We start from the raw sequence: 21,180 nt of genomic DNA on the forward strand, positions 1-21,180 counted from the left end.
AGAACTTGGGTACAGGCCAGAGGTGCAGGGGTGGTGAGAGACAGAGTGGGGAGCAGAACAGGCAGATGAAGAAGTCCACTGCTGAGGGGAGCAGTGGGCAGGCCAGGAGAGCTCTGCTGTGCTGGGTGGGTCACCTCTGGGGCAGGGGATCGAACTCGCACTGAAACGGCTGTGGCCAGCTTGCAGTGCTGTGTCCTAACCTGTTGCACCACCAGGGAGGGCCTTTAAGATCATTTTTGAAGAATTGTGGCCTAAAGTATGTTATCCACTTTTCTTTAGGTAAAGACAAGTTGGCCCGTAGGAAATCAGGGGCTGTTGTATGATCGGAACTGGATGGTTGTGAACCACAATGGCATTTGCCTGAGTCAGAAGCAGGAGCCCCGACTCTGCCTGATCCAGCCTTTCATTGACCTTCAACAAAAGATCATGGTCATCAAAGCCCAAGGTATGAGCACGCGGTTCGTGCATACAAAGCAGCTATGCGGTAGCCTTTATCTTCATAAGAAAGTAAAAAATTGGCTTGTCCTCTACCAAATATTAAAATAATTCTAAGGTAAGGGAAATGGTGTCTAGCAGACATTAAAGTTTATTCCCCCAGTTTTGAGAAATTTCTGGGCAGTGTAAAGATCTGATAGTCTAATCTGAAAATAGAGAGATAATTGATTTTGAAATTATATGATGTCTTTTTACCAACATCCCTTTTATTTCTTTCACTCATCATAAAAGGTACTGCAAACTTTAATTCTTCCTCTTTTTATAGCACATAAAACTGTCTATACATAAAGTATAGACCAACTCTGTCCCATGGAACTTTCTGTGAGGATAGAAAAATTCACTATCTACCTCGTGCAGCTTGGTAGCCATTGCATATGGCTGTTGAACACTTGTGACTAGAGGGACACTGAAATGAATTTAAAACTTAACTTTGATCACTACCTGTGCCTAGTGCCACAGTGTTGGATGACAGAGGTATGGAGCGCCATATAACACGTGACTGCACTGAATTGTAACTCCTCTCAACATTTAGCTGTACTTGCTTTAGGTTCCTTCTGTTTCTCCTCTCTTCTTTCTCCCCTCCCACTGCTGCCTTTTCATTTCCTCATCCTTCATCTTTTTTTTTTTAATTTTTATTTATAACAGTTTATTTTTATATCATTTTGTACATTCCCCCCCATCTCAATCCTCATCCTTCATCTTTTAAGATAAAAAAACAAAACCTCCATGAACTTTGATGGTGAGGCAGGGGTGGGGTGGGGGTGGGGTCCTTGGGTTCAGCATATGTAAATCCCCAATTTTTTTTTGCCTTAAAATGATGTCTGACATGACCCTTTATAAGGCAACCGAGGGCCAGAGACCCTGAGTGCTTTATCCAGAGACTCCAGTAAGGGCAGAGAGGCTAAGCGTAGCCCTCTCCCTGGCTGCCGATGGCGCCCGGTGCGCTGGCACATGTCCTCATGCTGTCTATCCTCACTCTGCTGCAGCTACCGCCCAAAACCAATGCTAAGCTTATTTTACTATTCTCTTCTCTGTCGCATGCCTGCTGTTATTCTTCCATATATATCCTTTGGCATAGCAAAGCAACATCTATTACTGCTCAGCGCAGCATATTCCTTCTGTGAATTTCTGAAACATCTTGGATCAATTCTACTGACATTCCCCATACAAGGGCAGGGGTGTGGAACTGGCTCTTCACATGTAAGCAGCAGAGAAGCAGGGGGATTGTTCTTGGAATAGCTTTGACACAAACTGTGGCTTCACTTTGCTGTGGTGAAAGGCCTGTTGTGATGGGCATAGGTCTTGGGCAGCACATGAAACTCTAAGAGTTGCAGATGGACCAGATGCTGTGCTGTGCTGTGTGCAATGAAGCAGCAATGCAGGTGTGACTGACCTGTGGATACCTGATGGGCAGGTGGGGTCCCAACTGGTAGCAGTGCTGAGAGGGCTGGAGGGCACAGAGGGGACAGACAGGAGGAGGTCGTGCTTTTGCTGTCCACCGAGAAGGGGCCTCCATGAATTCTATTGAGGGCCTAGGCTTCATGCCTTTCCCTAGACTTTTTTTTTTTTAAATAAGTTTTATTTATTTATTTATGCTTACAGAACTGGCGTGCAAGCCAGAGGTGTGGTGGATGAGAGACTAGAGACAGAGTGGGGAGCAGAACAGGTAGATCTACTGAAATACACTGCTGAGGGGAGCAGTGGGTGGGTCAGGAGAAGTCTGCTTGCCATGTGGGTCAGCTCCCTGGCTAGGGATTGAATTTGTGTTGTAGTGGCTGGAGAGCTTCATTGTGCAGTGCTTTAACCTGTTGCGCCACCAGGGAGAGCCCTCCCTAGACTTTTTTTTTTTTTTTTAAAGATTTATTTATTTATTCATACAGAACTGGGGTACAGGGCAGAGATGTGGAGGGTGAGACGATTCGCCAGAGAGAGTGGGGAACAGAACAGGCAGATGGACAAAGTACACTGCTGAGGGGAGCAGCAGGCGGGTCAGGAGAGGTCTGCCTCGCCATGTGGATCTCCTCTGGGGCTGGCGGGGATCAACTCATGCGGAAGTGGCTTAAGCTTCTTAGTGCTGTGCTTTAACCCACTGGGCCACCAGGGAGGGCCCCTCCCTAGACTTTTAATGACTCCTAGAGGATAAGGAATACAGAACAGCAAAGGCCTCAGCAATTTCAGACTTTCTCAAATGTCTTTTTTTTCCTCAATAGGATGGATCAGTTTCCTTTAGTTTTACCTACATATTTCACTCTAATCTTTATATCACTTTTGCTGGGAAGTGGGGACATTGAGTATTATTATTCTTTAAACTGTTATGATGAGTGTTGTATACTTCTTTAGATGTATGCTATGTATGTCATACTGTGAGCTTTGTCGTGAGAATGAGGACTGATGCAGCAATATAATTTGAGGCTGATTCTTAGGGGCTACTGAGAATCGACAATCGACAGCGATATCTTTACAGATGGGCCTGCACTCCTGCCTGCCTATTTCTAGGATTTATGGGAGGTTAGGAAACAGTGACTTCAGGAAGTGCAATCACCAGGAGGTAGACAAATCTTTCATAGGAACTAACGGTGTCCAGGGACCATACACATGACTGCCCTCTGGTGCAGGGGCCTCCATGAGAAAGCGGCTGGATTCCAGGACATTTGTGGGACTGGTAATGATGGAGATACTCTGTGTCGAGAAAAGAGCTCCAAGACCCAGCCAGTTATTTGATTCAGGGTCATTAAAATTTTCAGGGTCATTAAAATTCTTATATATTTCATGATAATGAACATTTACACACATAGTTGTTCTCTGTACATGCTGCTAATTTTTTCTCTCACTTTGGTTCATTAGGGATGGAACCTATAAAGGTGCCTCTTGAGGAGAGCAATGAACCAATGCAGATTTGCCAGAGCAAGGTCTGTGCTGACAGGTGAGCCTGTGGGAAGCTCACAGCCGGAGGGGAGTGCAACCTCCATTTCCCCTGCATACACCCTGCTCTAACCATACTGGCTTCTCGCTCTTTGATGTCTGCCAAGCGCTTTTCCTTCCTCAGGACTGCATTCACTGTTCCCACTGCATGGAATGCACCTCCTCTCTTTATACCTCTCCTGGGAGAGAGTCTCATCTCCCTCACCTCCAGGTAGTCTGACTTCCATCTGGTCTCTGCTAAACACCTCCCTCTTGGAGGAGGGCCCTCTGACCACCCTCGGGAATCAGCTCCCCTCTCTGTCCTCATTCACTGTTAGTTTCTCCTCAAAACCCAGTTCAGTCCTTACTCTACAGTTGGCTCTGAGAGAGCAGTGCTCAGCCGTGTTGTTCCTGCAGAGCCTAGAACAGAGTGTGGTGAAGTGGGAAACAATTTAGAGAAAGTATGGTGGAGTTTGTGGCCACAGTGTGTGAGGAACAGACCTGATTAGCATTTTGGAAAGATTGACTGGTGGGTTTAGAGTAGTGGGGAGGGGGAGTACCAGTGGGAAGGCCAGCTGAGCATCTGTGATCATAACAGATGAGACAAAATGAACCCTATCAGGGTGGGTTCTAGGTGGTCATGAGATATGTATTACAATAATCTGAAGTAGCTGATGGACTGGATTTAGAGAATGAGGGTGAGGGGGTTTCAGAATGTCTTTCAGACTATATACCTTTCAGATTATATAACTGGGAATTATATTCCATATATTTGTGGATTATTACCTAATCTGAGTTACTGGTGATTAATTATCTCCACAATTCTAAGAACTATAGAACATGAGGTTAAAAATACGAGCATTTCTATTTCATATTGAATATATCAAATTCTGGCATTCATAATCTGGAATCTGGAAGCATGTAGAATAGCAAATTTTCTGATTGTGGAAACCTTTTTTTTTCAAAATTTATTTATACATACAGAACTGGGGGGTGGGGGTACAAGCCAGAGGAGCAGGGGCAGTGAGAGGCTTCACCAGAGACAGAGTAGGGAGCAGAACAGGTAGATCGATGAAGTACACTGCTGAGGGGAGCAGCAGGTGAGACAGGAGAGGTCTTCTGCTCCAAATGGGTCAGCTCCTTAGCTGAGGATTGAACTCATGCTGCAGCTAGCTTTTGTAGTGCTGTGCTTTAACCTACTGTGCCACCAGGGAAGGCCTGATTGTGGAAATCTTAACTGAGGGGTTCCCAGCCCACCTAATATCCCAATCACTTTACTCTACAAATACTAAAATATTAACAGTTCACTAATGCTTTTGGATCCTGTCCTGTCCCATTGTAAAATCTAGCTTTATGTTGTTTGGATAATTATTTAAAAATAAAGAACTGTATTTTAACATTACCACTCCTCCCTTCCTTCTCCCCCACTCCAATTTTTTTTCCCCCAGGGTAAATACTTACGATTGTGGAGAAAAAATTTCAAGCTGGTTGTCAAGGTTTTTTGGCCGTCCATGTCATTTGATTAAACTAAGTTCAAATTTTCAAAGAAACGCAAAGAAGAAACATGGCAAAGGTACCACATTTTGGATCACTTCTCAGGGGACAGGAAGTTGGGTTTACCCTTGCATATGTCAGCGCATGGAACAGATTTCCAGGGAGACTTGCTCATGAATAGAGAGTGGGATAGTCAGTCTTTGGCAGAGAGGTGTTTTAGCTGCTCACCAGATCAGCAGGACCCCATGGGTGGCCCCAGCATAGCTCTGAGGGGTTCAGGTAGGCTTCCAGCCAGCTGCCTAGCAGGTATCCAGGTGCTCTGTCTCGGTCCTGCATGCTTGGAAGCATAATGCAGTTTTTTAAAATAAAAGCACTAGTAATTTCTATGTTCTAAGAAAATCTGGGTACCTGGTCTTGGTACCCAGATAATTGTGAAACCTTGAAAAATCTTTTAACTTATGGCACCTCACCTTCTGTAAATGTTCAAGAGATTCGACAATTTTTTTTTCTGTGATAGGCTGCTGAAATGATAGAGCAGAGAAGATAGTACCTTGAAAGCACCTGGAACATAGTAGTTGCTCATTAAACACTGGAATACCAGATGGGTGGATTCTGGTTGTATTACTGAGTTGTGTAGTGATGACTTGTTCTAGTGATTAGCTCTCAGAGACTTTTAAGCTGAGTAGCAGTGTGTCCACACAGGGACTTGTAACCAAGTCTAAGGTGAACTTATGGTTCCCAAAGATATGTGATAGAAAAAGTAGAGGAAGTCATCTACTTTACTTTTACAAGTTTTCATAATTTTTTTCAAATCATAAACTAAAAGAATTTGAGCTGCTATGTCATTGATAAGAGGAGCAAAATGATCATTTAATTGTGGGGGTAGGTTGATAGTAGACATGGATAATCTTTTTTTTTTTTTTAAAGATTATTTATTTATGCATACAGAACTGGGGTACAGACTAGAGATGCGGAGGGTGAGAGAATTCACCAGGGACAGAGTGGGGAGCAGAACAAGCAGATCAACGAAGTACACTGCTGAGGGGAGCAGCGGGCGAGTCAGGAGAGGTCTGCCACGCCATGTGGTCACCTCCTGGGCAGGCAGGGATCAAACTCATGCAGAAGTGGCTTAAGCTTCTTTGTGCTGTGCTTTTACCTGCTGCGCCACCAGGGAGGGCCTGGACATGGATAATCTTATAGACATGATTAAAAGAGAGAAAGTGTGTTTCTATGAATAGAGACATGCAAGGGGTGGGGTTCCTCAGGACCAGCACTACCCTGAATATAATCCAGCCATCCATAGTGCCTACTGTGTACCAGGGGCTTGGCTGGGTCTTCAGGAGACTGGCTGAAATGATAAGCAATGGTCATAGTGCTTTGGGATCTCATTTTAGGGGCAGTGACTCAGCAGACAGTGACACTACAGCGTATGGGACATAGTGAAGGTTTGTGCAAAGCATGGAAGTGGGGAGGCATCCCCTGCATCTAGAGAGAGTCGCAGAGGATTCAGGGAGCAGATGAGTTTGGAATTGCATCTTCCTGGGCATTTCTAGGCAGGGAGGCAGAACGTTTCCTTGGAGCACCATGGCAGGGCTTGGCATTTGGGGGGATGGAGAAGAGTTTAGGTGACAGGCGAGGGATGGGTCTGGGCTGGGAGAAGGAATGGATATTGATGGAGGTGTCAGTACTATCTGGTAGCAGGAGCAGCTCACTGACCCTGTGTGTTTGAAAGACTCTCCTGGTGTGATCTGAAGCTTCATCAGAGAGGGACAGAAGGAAGCACAGAGGGCAGGCTGGAGGCTCCGGTGACTGCCCTGGTGTAGATGGGTAGGCACAGGTAGGCTCAGAGGACAGAAGAAAATCTTTTGCTTGCATGCTGGAGGATCGGGGGTGGCAGCATGAGAATGGTTGCACATCAAGGATGCCTTGTGGTGGGAGGCCTCCGAAGGTCTAGGTCTCTGGTTTTGACCATTTTAGAAGAAATTTATTAATGCTACATTACCTTGTTGTATGTTTTACATTGTTACCTACATTTAAATAGTTGCAAAGGATGTTACTTCCAGCATACTATAAATTAAATATTGTCATTTTAAATTAATCCTTGCTCATAGAACTTTTAATCACTAACCAGTGGGATCTCTGTAACATAGCAATTTGGTTCTCATGATTTTTCATAATATATATAAGTGTGTGTGTTAATATGGATGAACAAGTTATCTATTAATGGTCAGAAATTTTCTTTCCTTTTCCTCTTTCAACTGATACTTCTATTCTACATCCTTGATAGAAATGTACCTTAGTGTTACATATTTCATGCTTGAAAATCCTTCCTTGACGCCCCTATCATATTTAGCTGAAGCTGCAATCACATAGAAGTTGAAATATACTGATATTTTAAAAGTTTACTGTGTTTGTAAAGTCAGTGTTAAGAAATTTCTTTTAAGTTGAGTTCTTATAATTTGTCATTTGTAATAGCACACAGTTGAGTAAAACAGCTAAAGTACAGACTCCAAAACATGGTTACTAAACACAGAGAAAACATTGCTGAAAATGAGTCTCTTAATGAGATAGCTGAGCTTCCACCATTCGTCCCCCTATTTGTGAATGGCTGTCCCCCATGACCAGGGTGGTAGTGCTCAGCCTTTAAGACCTAGTTACTCAAGAGAGTTGATGATGAAAGGAGTTTGGCTCCCACATTGTCACCCAATCCTTTTCTTTGAGGGTCCTGACAGGCACCAGGATCTAACATTAAGGTGACTTTAATCACTGGTCACTTGACAACTTAATTAGATTGGGCAGTTTTGTGGCTAGCAGACTGGAACCCCTCTGACCTCCAGGAGGCCCATCACCCAAGCTTTAGGATGTGCTTGTTTCAGCCTGGGTGTTGAATGGGGCTTTTATTTTCTCCCCTGGAAGTGTTTAGCCCTAGGGGTGAGGCGCCACTTTTCTCTGTGACATAAGAAGGGCCTTTTGAGAGGAGGGCTGGGATTGCATCTCCCTTCTCAGACAACATTATAGAAAAGAGGACAAATAAGAGAAGGGGACCTGGAAAGTGACTCTCTTCGGAGTAGCTATGCTTTGGACTTTGAGGCCCACCAGAACCGATTTGGAGACAGCTCACTAGGTTTTGGCCCAGTCAACCCGTTTTATCAACATCATTGATGACAACAGATTTTGCTCCACCAGTGGGAGACAGGAGAAGGGTAACAGGCCATTTGCAGCTCTGAGTACACTTGATATTTCTTTCAATATTTTTCCTTTCAGTTTTAAAACTTACATTATTTATGTCTTAGGTGAATATTTCACACTTACCTAAAAACAAAGACAACTCCACTGACTAGATTCAGAGCATCTTTCTGGCTGCATCCTTCACGCCTTCTTCTCCCTTCCCCCTCCCCCAAATACCCCTCCCTCCCCTCCCAACTCCTTAACCCCCCACACCCATCTCCCCCCTCACCTTCCTGAAGGGCCTCTGACTCCACCTACTGCCTCATCGCCCATCTTCTGAATGTTGGCTCCAAGTGTTCTTTGCTAGAATAGTTTCACTCCAGCATTTTATTTTTCAGATTATTAATTGAGTATTTTGAGAGTCCCTTTATGTTTTTGAGATTCATTATTCATTATTTTTGTTAGTGGGTAATTGAGGGTACCGCAGGATCCTCAAACTTGCACACTCTATGGGTTCTACAATTTGCTGTATAAAGACAAAGCATACACTTAGTGTGAAAGAACTTTAAGAGAATAGTGTACATAGAGAAAGAAGGAAAGAAAGGATAATAGTTTCCCAGTGAAGTGCCCAAATTGACCCAACCCCTCATAGGTAAATGCCCAGCTAAACAGGGTGGCCAAAAGCAGGACCACTGAGACCCCAAAACTTGTCACAAGTCTGAGGTACCTTCTTCTGGGGGACCATAGGAAAGGGGCAGAAGGGGCCAGACAAATCTGGAATGATAGGAGCAAAATCAAAGTATAAGCTAAGGTAACAGCTGCCGTCGTCCACATCCCCACAGATGTCTCATCCACGTCTCTTCCCAGTGTCTCTACATGTCTCAACTCCATGGTCTTCTTCCATGTCCCCAAGACCCTGGTGTAAGTCCATAGCTGAGAAGTAAGCTGACCTTCTTCACAAGTCTGTCTGCTCCATGTGTCTCCTCCAAGTCACTGAGTGTCTCTGCAAGTGTCCTCTAAATTTTCACCTGGCTGAAATTTTCAGCTCCACCCTTTATTACATGGGCCAAGGAACATGGGACCTCCCCTTTTCATGGAGCTTACTCCCTCTAACATTTCCAGGTTACCATTTTTTCCCTAGTAGAAAAGTCTCTGCTTTTGAAAATGCAAGTCAATGGAAGAATGATTCATCTACATTCCAAGAAAGCAACTCTTCTTTTAAATACTCCATTGTTTTTCAGCTCAATCTGGTACCACAGCTACCCTTTCTCTGGTGAATGAGGCACAGTATCTGCTGATAAACAGATGCAGCCTTTTGGAACTTCAGCAGCAATTAAACATCAGGTGAGGTCCTTTACTTTGAGAATAGTAGACAGGTGTCCCAGGGGTCAGTTCACTAAGTGCTGAACTCACTCAAAGGGGAGAAAGGATTCAGTAGTTAAGGAGTTCAGACAAGAAAAAGGCCAAAGAAGTTGCTAAGCCCAGGGACGCCGGCTCCCATTAATCTTTTGGAGGATTTTTTTTTTTCAAAATCCTTCTTGATCCTCTAGTACTTAAAGGAGAACCCCAACTGTCATTCCATTTCTTAACATTTTCTTCGAGTGACCAATAACCTGACCTAATTTCATTGTCCCTCCTTCACTGTCCTTTGTTCCCTAAAAGCTTTGCCCCATTTCTAAAGTCACTTTGAATAGAAAGTACAGTGGTACAAAAAGTTTTTAAAGCTGTAATTATAGGTTTTACCTTCAGGCAGAACTGGCACCTGCTTACTTTCCCAACACCCTAATAACAATAAGATGTTGACTTCAGAAAGGGTCTTGATTAAAAAAAAAAGAAAGAAAGGGTCTTGATGAGTCTGACCTTTCTCGTGTTCTTCAGAGGAGATTCAAGTCCCAAGATGGTTAGGCAGTTGGCTAAAAAAGGACTCAGCTGTTATTTGGGGCTATGACTGGCTGCTTGTTTCTTCTCCACATGGCAGGGAGCATGGTAAGCTAGGATCCTGTGACTCTTGCACCATCTGATCGTGTGTGTGTGTGTGCGTGTGCGTGTGTGTGTGTGTGTGTGTGTACGCATACTTGCAACTGTAGTTTAACAAAAATGTCAAAGATGGACTGTCAGTACTTCCTGTTTAGAATCATTAGCAAAAACATACAATAGTGTTTTCCCTGGCCATAATGTAGCTTGCCCTTCCTGGAAGAGGCTGTGTGGCTCCTGGGTGGTCACTGAGATTTCCTGGCACTGAATCACCCTTCTCCTCAGGTAGCCAGGGACCAGGACAGCCCTGAGGGCTAGCACTCTTTGGCAGTCGAAGATCATAAAGCAGGTTGGGGGGATTCTTGGTGTGGAAAGGTAGGAGGTAAGGACCAGCTTCCTATGACTATGGCTCCTCTGGGAGGAGGCCTAGGGTCCTAGTTTCTTACCATGTTGGTGTGGAGCCAGTTGACAAGCAGGGGAAGGCAGGAGAAGTGGTCAAAGCTAAGAGGCACAGCTTGTGGCTAGTACCTGGCAGGGGTCGCTTGTGGCCCTGGTTGGTGTGTCTTTCTGTCCTGTAATTAATGGACTCTGTCAAACATGCTGATCACATTAGCTTTTGGATGTAATACTCTTCCTATTACAAAATACAAAAATTTAACCTGGAGTGTAAATCCTGAGTGGAGAAATTTAGGACTGGAAAGCACTGATCCTCTTCTTTCAGATGTGGAAACTGCAGTCTCTCTAGTTCCAGCTGATTGTTGGCATTGCACGTAGTGGCAAAGCTAGACCTGGTCACCCTGGTTGCTGGCTCTTCCTAAGCCAGTCACTGTTGAGGCGGATTGAGACCCCTACTCTCCCTCTAAAGCTTTTGAGGTTTGTTTCAGGGAAAATTACTTAATCCTCATTTTCAAGGATTAAATTTTCTTTTTATTGAAGTACAGCAAAGTACAAGTATTATCAGCACACAGCTCTATGAATTTTTAAAGATCTGTATATATGTAAAGATGTGTACATGTAACCATCATCCAGATCAAGTAGAGAACACTTACAGTACGCCCAAACCTTCCTTAGAACCCCTCTTAATCAGCCCCCTTTCCCCAGATCTCCTGCCTGCCCCTGTCAAATGAAGACCCCTGCTCTTCTGATGTCTTTCATCTGTTCTTGGATGCAAAATAGTGGGACGACACAACATGCTCTTTATGGTGTTTTACCCCTGGGGGGAAGGGATGTGTGGTGGTGTAGAGACCATTTTATGGGACCTCACAGCAATTGAACTTTTTTTGGTAAAACAGTAGTTAGAAAAATATCATACGCTAGTTAAAACTACAAACAGGATTAATGTTAGGGAATAGACATTGATGCCTCCCCTGTGGGCACTGTGTTGCTTTATGATCTTCGACTACCAAAGAGTATGAGCCTCAGTGCCGTCCTGGTCTCTGTTACTGACACCTGTTGACCATCTTACCTTTGTGGAAGTGTTTCCGTGGGAGTTTTTCGCTTGGTTTCTTTACTAAGATCTACTTACCCATTGCACTGCCTCTTTGAGTCTCTCCTGGCCATGGGACTATCTCCAGGAGAGAGCATGGAGGGCTGTCTTTCACGTGGGTATCTCTTGGCCTGAACTTATGGCAAAAACTTAATCTCATCATCCAGACCTCAACTCAGAGTACAGTGAAAAAGTCAGGCATCGCATGGTAAATAGACAGAATTATGACAATGGTGCTGTAATCAAGCCCCCTTTCCTATTTTGGTATGCTTTAAACAGTGGTGAGAATGGAAAGGAGGAATTCCCAATGAAAGACCTCATCCCACGATTCCGTGCCAATATTATTACCGATGGAACAAGGCCTTTTGAAGAAGAGAAATGGGAAGAGATTTCAGTTGGCTCGATGCGTTTCCAGGTGAGTTCCAGGAAGTTCTATCACCCTTTTTCAAGGATTGCTGATGGAACTTCATCTCTGTCCTTGGCCAGGATGGTGGCAGGCAGAGTCTGTCCCTCTCTTACTCTTAAGTACAAAATTTCAGAGTCAGGTATGTGACGTCGCCACTCTGGGATCCCATTGGGACGATCCATTGCTTGTTCCCCACACAGGTGTCCACTGTCTGTTTCCCGTGTGGAGGAGAGACTGCCCGTACAGGTGGAGAGCTCAGTGCTGTCTCCACCGTAGCCCTGTCTAGGTTAAAATTCTTGTTTTTTGGGGAATGCTGTATCTATGGGAACTTCATTCTCCTGAAACTTGTTGGACTTTCTGGCTACCTGAAGCTCATGGAGGGGACCCAGGTGTCTAGCCATGAACTTCAGTACCCACTGCCACTCCCTCCACTTGCTCAGTTGTTTTGCCTCACCGGCAGCTGGGGAGAAGCTCATGGCCAGAGGACAGCAATGGGGGTGCCCTCTCTACTGAGGCTTTGGGCTCCCCAAGACCATGCTGTGAGCTTCAAAGATAGGAGAAAGGGAGGTGAGACCAACAGTCCATACTGGGGTGACCTCCTGAGACCTGACCTGCTGACCTCTGACTTCTCTGAGCACATCACGCCTCCCCACTGGCTGTCATGGGAGGTCTGCCATGAGCATGAGTGGTATAGTTAAAAAGGCCCTCATAGTTGAGCAATACCAAGAAGAAAGTGAAATTATTTTTCAGTGTAAAAAAAAAAAAGGCCCTCATATGTTAACAGAAAAGAAAAAAGTTTGCAGCTCAATAATGACCAGATGCTTCTTTCATTGCACAAGCGAAAGGTACAAAGGAACTTGATTTCTTTACAACCATTTTCTCCTCTTCTCACTCCTGTGCACACAGGAAGTATGTACAGAAATAAGAAAACTCAATTAAAACAAAAATGTTTCTTGTCCTGTTCCTAACATTCACATTCTAACTGGCAGGCATTAAACTGTCACAGGTAACATCACTGAGGTCATAAAAGCAAGATTTCCAGGTTTCCTAAACAGCTGGCATGTGGAGTGTGCCAGGAAGGGACTGCCCAGCACTGGCCTGGAGAGGCTTGGCTGACCCCTGACCTCCAAGGCCTCATTTCCTTATCTAGATCCTTAGCTGGGTTTGGTGGTGATTTCAGATGCTGGTTCTGGAAAGTCAAACACAGACCTGGCATTTGGTACTCCTCACAATTGAGATTACAACTATCCACTATATAGAAATGACTACGAGCCTCCTGGGGATGGTGCAGCCCAGCCCGCTGTGCCCATGAGGCACCCATGCAAACCTCAGTGAGAGCACCTGCAAGGGGAGGTACCATGTTCCCAGTGCGAGATGGAGCCGAGTGGCCTCGTCATATTCCGTAGAGGCAGTGGGCTCAGGGAGGCACGTGTGCAGAAGGGCGCAGAGTCTTGGCTTTGGACTTGCACCAGGTGTAACAGCGTGGACCCAGGAAAAGGGCAGGTTCCAGGTTCCCTAACCCACCCAGAAGGAGGGTGGAGAGGTCACTGAGGTGGAAGGAAGCAGGATGGAGCCCGGAGGGAGACCTGAGGGAGGCACATGGAGCAGAGAGACATGTGAAGCGACTCTTGTTTCTTGGCTCTGGGCTGATTGAAAACAGACGTGGGCGAGAGACCGTGGGAGGTTCACTATGACAGTGTTTATCTTGATTTTGCTCTTTTCCTCCCAGACTTGTCTGGCTATTTCTCACCCTTTTCTATGGGTCCCGGCCAGAAGGTGTTTTAGGCTTGTGCCAGCTTTCAGGCTTGTTTTGAGCCAATCCCTTTTGGGTGGACTTTTGCCCACAAGGGGCCAAGTAACTTTGGGTGTTTGATTTAGAAACTATATTCCTTGTCTTTTCTGTTTCACGTATTAATTGTATTAAAGTCCCTTTCCATTAAAGATCTTATATATTTTGTCTTGATGTGGCAGATGGCAGAACCTATTTAGAGCAAGCAGGTCTGGGGGTTTGGTGGTGCCTCTCTCCCTGCCCTGTAACACAGGGATTTGCGAGACATAGAAGGAGAGATTTGTAGAGACATGTGGGAGAGACACAGGTGAGAGACACATGTTGGATGCGACAGTGGGAGCCATTACCTTGATTTTTAAAAAAAGACTTATTTATGCATACAATAACTGGAGTGTAGGCCAGAGAAGTAGGGGATGAGAGGATTCACCAGAGAAAGAATGGGGAGCAGAACAGGTGGATTTACTGAAATACACTGCTGAGGGGAGCAGTGGGTGAGGCAGGAGAGGTCCCTTCACCATGCTGTGCCATGTGGGTCAGCTCCCTGGCTGAAGATCAAATTCATGCCACAATGGCTGGTAATAGCTTGATAGAGCTGAGACTTTAACCCCTGTGCCACCAGGGAGGCCCCATTACATTTATATCTTTTGCATGTGTGTTGAAAGAAGCATCTGGTCACTGTTGAGCTGCAGACTTTCTTCTTTTCTGTTAACATTTATGAGGGACTTTTTAACTATAGAAGTCACTCATGCTTGTGGTAGACCTTCCAAAACAGAAGTTCTACCATATTGTTTGGCAACTTTGAGAAGCGGTGTGCTGTGTTTCATGCACTGTGTGCATTTGTCTATGTTTAAATAATATGCATACATACACACAAGCCAGAATTTTGTTTCCTGTTTAGTTCACTTATAAAATAAACATTTTATTTAAAACCTTTTGTGGATTAATTTCAATACCTGCATGATATTTATATAGCTATGGCATCTTTGCCATAACCATTTGATGTTTTAGATGTTATAAGAGTTTCCCTGTCACAAATAGTGGGAGAAATATCCTTGTATAGGAACTTGTGTTTGCACTTTTGATTCTGTTCTTAAGTTGATTCCCCCATAGTGAAATTGCTGCATCAAAGGACAGGGACTCTACATTCTTTCTGATGACGTGCTCTGTGCTCAGTTTGTCTTCCAATTAGTGTTCTTGGAGGATCCTCAAAACTCTGAGATTCGCAAAAGTTTGCTCTCTCTTCAAAACCCTGAGGCTGCAGCATTTTCAGTTGACAAACAAATGTGGATGACTCCGCAGTCAGTGCTGTGAGGAGGCCCTGCTCTCTGGCCTGCGGTCAGCATAGCACTGTTTGGGTCTGTGTGAGTCTGACGACTGGGCACGACCTTGTCCAGCTGATTCTTTGGGACTGGACTCCTAGCTGCAGAGTGGGAGGTTGGCTCACTTTCCCTTCTTTTCTCCCAGGTTGTGGGGCCTTGTCACAGATGCCAGATGATATGCATCGACCAGCAAACCGGGCAGCGGAACCAAGAGGTTTTCCAAAAGCTTTCTGAGAGTCGAGAGCGAAAGGTAAGCATGATTCCACAATTTGGGACCTTGTAGTACTCACAGATGTGCATATTACTATTAGGACTAATAGTGCTGAGTCACTTTTAGAAGTGGGGACCATTCTGTGATGGGCCACCATTAAGTTTCTGACCGTCTCTATGGCACCATCTTATTTTTCCTTTGCATCTATTTCCTCACAATTTGTTTTCTCAGTCTAGTTTGTGTTTTTAATGCTCTCAAGTCTTGTTGAAGCGATATGGAATATAAATAAGACATAAGTAAAGTAATTCTGTTGCCTCAATCACATGTTCTTCACGTCAGAGGTTTCTTGAAGAGTAAAGTGCCTTGTGAGTAGAGCACCTGCATAGAAAGATCCAGTAAATTTCACTATACAAAGTCATCTGCTAGAGGGTTGTTGTGGATTCCAGCCTATAAAAACTAAAATAGCCAACAGACTGGTTCTTTGGGGATATTTATTTCTAAACTTGCACTTTCTGCTAGGACTTACTGCTTGCGAAGAATTTCAGGAAGCCTAATAAGCATCAGCCTGTATAGGGCAATTCTTAAAAAGTAACTAAAATAATAGAAACATTCATCTCCTTCCAATAATAAATGGACATGCTAACTTTCCTGATTTCTCTAAAATTAAGGTTTTGTTTCATATTTGGTTGATACGAGTCTCTTTACAAATATGGGTGGATGTGGCCTGCAGAGGTATTAGCTTGAGTGTCATACCAATATGTCTGTCTGCTCAGCTAAGCCAACCCATGGCAACGGGGGAGACGGGGGTCTCAGGCCTGCCCTCATACTTCAGAGGGTTCCTTCTGGCTTGCATGCATTGATGACAAACCTTGAGTAGACTTAAGTAATTCTGGACAATTGGAGGACTTAACTCACATCATATATTCTGAAGGAAAATGCAGAATTTGCCATTTATTTCACAAAATGGCTTTATATTGGTATTGAACAGAAGTTGACCTGGCTGTGGTCAAAGGTCAAGAACAAGAATAAGGTGCTCCTGTAGGGAGTCAGGATAGCAAAGGAGATAAAAGGAATGAGCCCACAAATACAGAAGCAGGTAATGATTGTTGAGAGAGAACACTTTAGAATGAGAATCTCTGGTATCTGAAGTTGAACATTCCTGTTTCTCACTAACTTCCACTAAGAGACAGGTGAGACATAGCCTAGTAATTGTCTTCAAAGATTGAACTTAATTTTTAATTAATTAATTCAGTTGTACAAATTTTGTATACAAAATTATTGCATCTGCTGAAGTAACTTACTGTTTTTCTCACAGGTGCACTTTGGAGTGTACCTGATGCATGCCCCCCTGGATCTGTCTACACCCAGTTTCCTGTCCGTGGGATCTCAAGTGCTCCCTGTGTTGAAAGAAAATACAGATCACCACAATTTACCTGCTTCTGAGAAACATCAGGCTGTTACCTCCTAAAAAACTTTTCTGCATAAGCTAAAAATTTCTCTTTTATGACTGTCTTTACTCTTTTTTTTTAAGCTTTATTTATTTATTCATACAGAACTGGGGTACAGACCAGAGATGCGGAGGGTGAGAGGATTCAGCAGAGACAGAGTGGGGAGCAGAACAGGCAGATTGACGAAGTACACTGCTGAGGGGAGCAGCAGGCGGTCAGGAGAGGTCTGCCGCGCCATGTGGTCACCTCCGTGCTGAAGTGGTTTAAGCTTCTTAGTGCAGTGCTTTCACCCGCTGTGCCCCAGGGAGGGCCAGACTGTCTTTACTCTTATTGAGGTCTGCAGTGGAGCTTGTTCGCCCTGGCTGTAGAGACTGCACTATACTCTTCACACCCTAGTTGCACTGCTCCAGCTTGGAGAGCAGTCCGAGGCTTCTGCTTTCCAGGAAACAAATCCAGCACAAGCGCTTTGCCGACATGTTGCCAAGCTTCCTTGTATATTGGGAGTGTGAGAATTTCAACTCATTGGGAAGAAAGAACCTTTATTTTGCCACTTTACCACATGGTTAGTTTGTCTTTAGGAAGAATCTTTAGGCTCTCTTTAAACCCCTTTTTTTTGCTGTGAAAGAGCAGGAGTACCCAGCGACCTGGAGGGACTGTGAATATACCACTCAAACCTCAGGGACATGGGGGATGTGGCTTATGTTCAGGGCCAGGGTGTGGCTTGTGACCGTATTCCTTAGGGGAGGTTTGACCGGCACATTTGAGTGTTGAGCAGAGGCACAGGCCGGCACCCCCCTTCCCGTGGCTTTTATCCTTGCCCACCATTCCTCTTCCCCCTGGAGTGGATGCACTGGGAGGGCACATCATTGTGCTCTGTGATCGTGGAGTTATGTCAGCAGTGTGCTCTCCTCCACATGCCCACCAGTGGGGTTGCTTCATCTGCTTTGGAGCCCCCAAATCCTATTCAAGAGAGGCGCTGAGGGATCTCATCAATCTGTACCATCTCTGACCAGCACATCTGCCGCCTTCCACGGATTATCCAGTGCAGGAAATCTCATGTCTAATGAAGTTACCCAGACCGCTGGCTTGCCCAAAAGTTCCTCTGTGTTGAGCTTGTACCTGTCTCCTGGTGACTTTCAGCCAAGATCTAGCCCTGTCAACTGGAACAATGGAGCGTGGGCTGGTGCACCCCCATGTCCACTCTGCCCAAGTCCAGCTGAAGTGTGGAGTCCATGTGAGAACACCAGACCTTCAGCACTTTGTTGCATTTGTCCAATTCTTTCTCTCCCCCAAACCTTTTACCCCCCCCGGCCCTCCCACGCCCCCACATCTTCCTAAAGCCAGCCTCGCCATGTCTCTGTCACTGTTATTTAGTGCACCATGTTCTGATTTATTTGGAGCCCTCAGGATTAGGGGCCCACTTGTTTTATGATCTTACTTGTAGCACATTGTGGTATTCCCAGCACAATACAAAAAAGAGGTGAGCTGTGCTTCTGTTATCAAGCGTTGACGAGCTGGAGCCATGCATGGCACTTTTGTTGGCTGTGCAGATTCAAGTGTAAAAACTGGCCTCTGACTCAGTGGTTCTGAGGTCAGTGAAGAGTAGACAAATGGGTAACTTGGAGGGGGGAGTGTATTTCAAATGGTGTGTTGAGACTGAATCTCTTCTGAGACTTCCCACTTCCATGTCTTCTGGACCGGCCTGCCCCGCCCTCATCAACCAGTGTGCTGGAGCCCAGTGGGTTCAGGTGAGGGCCAGTTTCCTGAGGGAGGAAATGGGCTCCCAGATGGCACACCGCAGAATTTTCCAGGAATTCATATCCCATTAAATATGATGGGAATCAAGTAAGGAAACATACTAAAAAATGTGGTTACCTGCGCTATCAATATGTTTTCAGGTACAAGCGTAACTCATTTTATTCTTTTAACAACACCATGCCTCTTTATGTGATCGCGACTTTTATGACGTACTTTTGACATTTTAATGCAAATACTTTTCTTTACAGGACAGTTATTTAATTAATCATTTATGTTTATTGATTTAGTATTGATCTGTCTCCATGAAACTGTAAGGTCCATGAGGACAAAGCCTGTGTCTGTTTGGCCACCTGTGTATCTGGTGTTGGCAGATAATAGGTGTTCAATAAAATTGGTGGACTGGTTGATTTCATTACAGCTGACCCGGGTTATAGAATTAGTCATTTGTATGATTTTAAAAGCAAATTCTTTAGTGTATAATTTCAGTGTATGAGGTTGTCACTAAAAATGTATTTTGTATGTTTTCGGGAGTGGTTTCACATTCAGACTTATTAGGCCAGTGTGAGTCTGGGTCCCTTTCTTGGTTCCTACCTCCTAAAGTTCAGCCCTGTGCTCTTCAAGGGAAATGTCATTCCCCTTGAATTTAATTCTAATATCAAATCTCAGAATCACAGATAGTTCAAATTATGTTTTTTAAATGAGAATTTTCTGTTTAGCACTGTGCCTCAAAATAATGCCTGAGTAAGCCACACCTACCACCTGGTGGTTACACTGGGTAAGTGCAGGAGGCTGAAGACAATTCAGATTTGATCCTCAAATCCTGGAGGAAGGAAAACTAGGGTCTTCTCTCTGCCTGGCTTCCTTATTAGAGCAGCACAGAGGAAACTCATCACTGATGTTGGAGTACTTTAAACGTTAGTTCCTGAATTATTCTTTTGTCATATTAATTTTCAGCCAACATCTTTTTTTTATCATGTTTATTGCATTGAGCATTCTTTTCAAGTCTCCCATTTTAAAGACTTTTTTTAAGTTAAAAAATTTAATATTATATATGTATATATTAATACTACATCATTCTTTATATATATATATATGTATATATTTATACTACATCATTGTTCATTTTGTACATTTTTTCATCTGGGTTGTAATCCCTGTGGACTTCCCACTGCCAGTTCACCCATGTGCCAATACCATAGTACTGTGTGCTCTTCCTGCCCTAAAATTAAATTTTATTGGTTTACCAATCATTAGATAAAAACAATATACTCTCGTGAGTACAGATTAGTACCTTAGTATGAGTATATGCTTCACCCCCTCATTCACAGACATCCAGGGCCATCACACTATCACAGTGTCCACCTGTCCCCTTTCAGCCCACCTCTCCCCCTTCCCTTGGCTAACCAGTGTATTTCCACAGCATAAGGGCTCTTTATGTTGTGTTCTGCCAGTGTTTTTCCTTTGGCTTGTTATATTCTGCTTATAAGTGAAACCATCTGATAGTTGTCTTTTATTTTCTGACTTATTTCACCTTGTGTCATCTATGTTGTCCCATAAGGCACAATTTCATGTTTTTGACAGCTGAGTAGTATTCTACCAGATATATATACTACCTGTTCTTTATTCAGTCACCTATAAATGGGCAATTTAGATTGAGTCCATGTTGCTATGAACACAAGGGTATCTGTATCTTTTTTATATTAGTGTTTTCATATTCTTTGTGTAAATAGGAATGATGTTGCTGGATCATATATTTCCATTTTTAGTTTTTAAAGGATCTTAGAATTTTTTTTAAAGGATGCTGTTTTGAATTGGCTGATTTGTTAGCTAGATATTTCTCTTTATCCCTCCCTCTCTTTAATATATAGAACTTGGTTTCAATAGCAGTTGTAAGTTTTGTGAACCTCAAGCTTATGCAATATGAATGTCCTCTTTAATGAGAATAAGAGATTACAAAATAAAAACTAGGTACAAAAATGAATATTGGCTTCTATGAGAAAAGAATGGGTTTTGGAAGGGCTCTGTGTGAGGATCCCAAGCTTAACCTTTGTTATTTTTGCAATGTACTCACTGTTGCTGGTTTTCTTGTTGCTCTCCTTTCCTAATACAACTAACACACCACTCTGCCTCCCAAGGATTAATTTGTTCCTGCTTCTTGCAGTTTATAAAATCAACCTCACTCTGTTCACTTTCTAACATGAACAGCATATAAGACCTCTCCTGGTCTTTTCAGTCCTACCTGTGGGAGGAATTAATGACTTCATTCTCACTTCTTAACAGCAGTTCCCCTGGAAACTGCTTGCTCTGGTTGGGGGTCAGGACTGAGACATAAGGATTGCTTTCCCTGAGTTGTCAGAACTCTCTGTTGCAGGAAGTTTGTTCTTATAGACAGAATGCTTGTGTGCCCACCCCATCCCCCACTCACATGTTGAAACTTAATCCCCAGTGTGACCAGTGAGAGGACATTTGGCTGGGAGGCCTTCAGGAGGTGATTATGTCATGAGGGTGGAGACTGGTGAGTGTGGTTTAAGTGCCCCAGAGAGCTCCCTCCCTCCTCTGTCTTGTGAGGACACAAATGAAGACTGCTGTCCAGTGAGGAAGGGATAGACTCTCACCTGACACCAGATCTCTTTAGCACCTTGATCTTGGGCTTCCCAGCCTCCAGAACTGTGACTAACAACCGCTTGTAGTCTATGAGCCACTGGTCTGTGGTGTTTTATTGTAGCAGCCT

General features: G+C 44.1%; 1 protein-coding gene across 1 annotated transcript in view; it reads left to right on the forward strand.

Moving 5' to 3' along the window:
* The window catches only part of MOCOS (molybdenum cofactor sulfurase), a 35,067-nt gene extending 18,275 nt beyond the window's left edge, over window positions 1-16,792 (forward strand). The window contains exons 9-15 of the mRNA XM_004683853.2: window positions 280-445; window positions 3,340-3,418; window positions 4,845-4,969; window positions 9,300-9,402; window positions 11,798-11,933; window positions 15,178-15,282; window positions 16,559-16,792. Of these exons, the coding sequence (XP_004683910.1) occupies window positions 280-445; window positions 3,340-3,418; window positions 4,845-4,969; window positions 9,300-9,402; window positions 11,798-11,933; window positions 15,178-15,282; window positions 16,559-16,711 (867 nt within the window). The 3' untranslated portion in view covers window positions 16,712-16,792. The remainder of the gene's footprint in view (window positions 1-279; window positions 446-3,339; window positions 3,419-4,844; window positions 4,970-9,299; window positions 9,403-11,797; window positions 11,934-15,177; window positions 15,283-16,558) is intronic.
* The last annotated feature ends 4,388 nt before the right edge of the window (window positions 16,793-21,180 follow it).

Source organism: Condylura cristata, unplaced genomic scaffold (assembly GCF_000260355.1).
Source record: "Condylura cristata isolate star-nosed mole 26May11 unplaced genomic scaffold, ConCri1.0 scaffold00016, whole genome shotgun sequence".
Classification (NCBI taxonomy): Eukaryota; Metazoa; Chordata; class Mammalia; order Eulipotyphla; family Talpidae; genus Condylura; species Condylura cristata.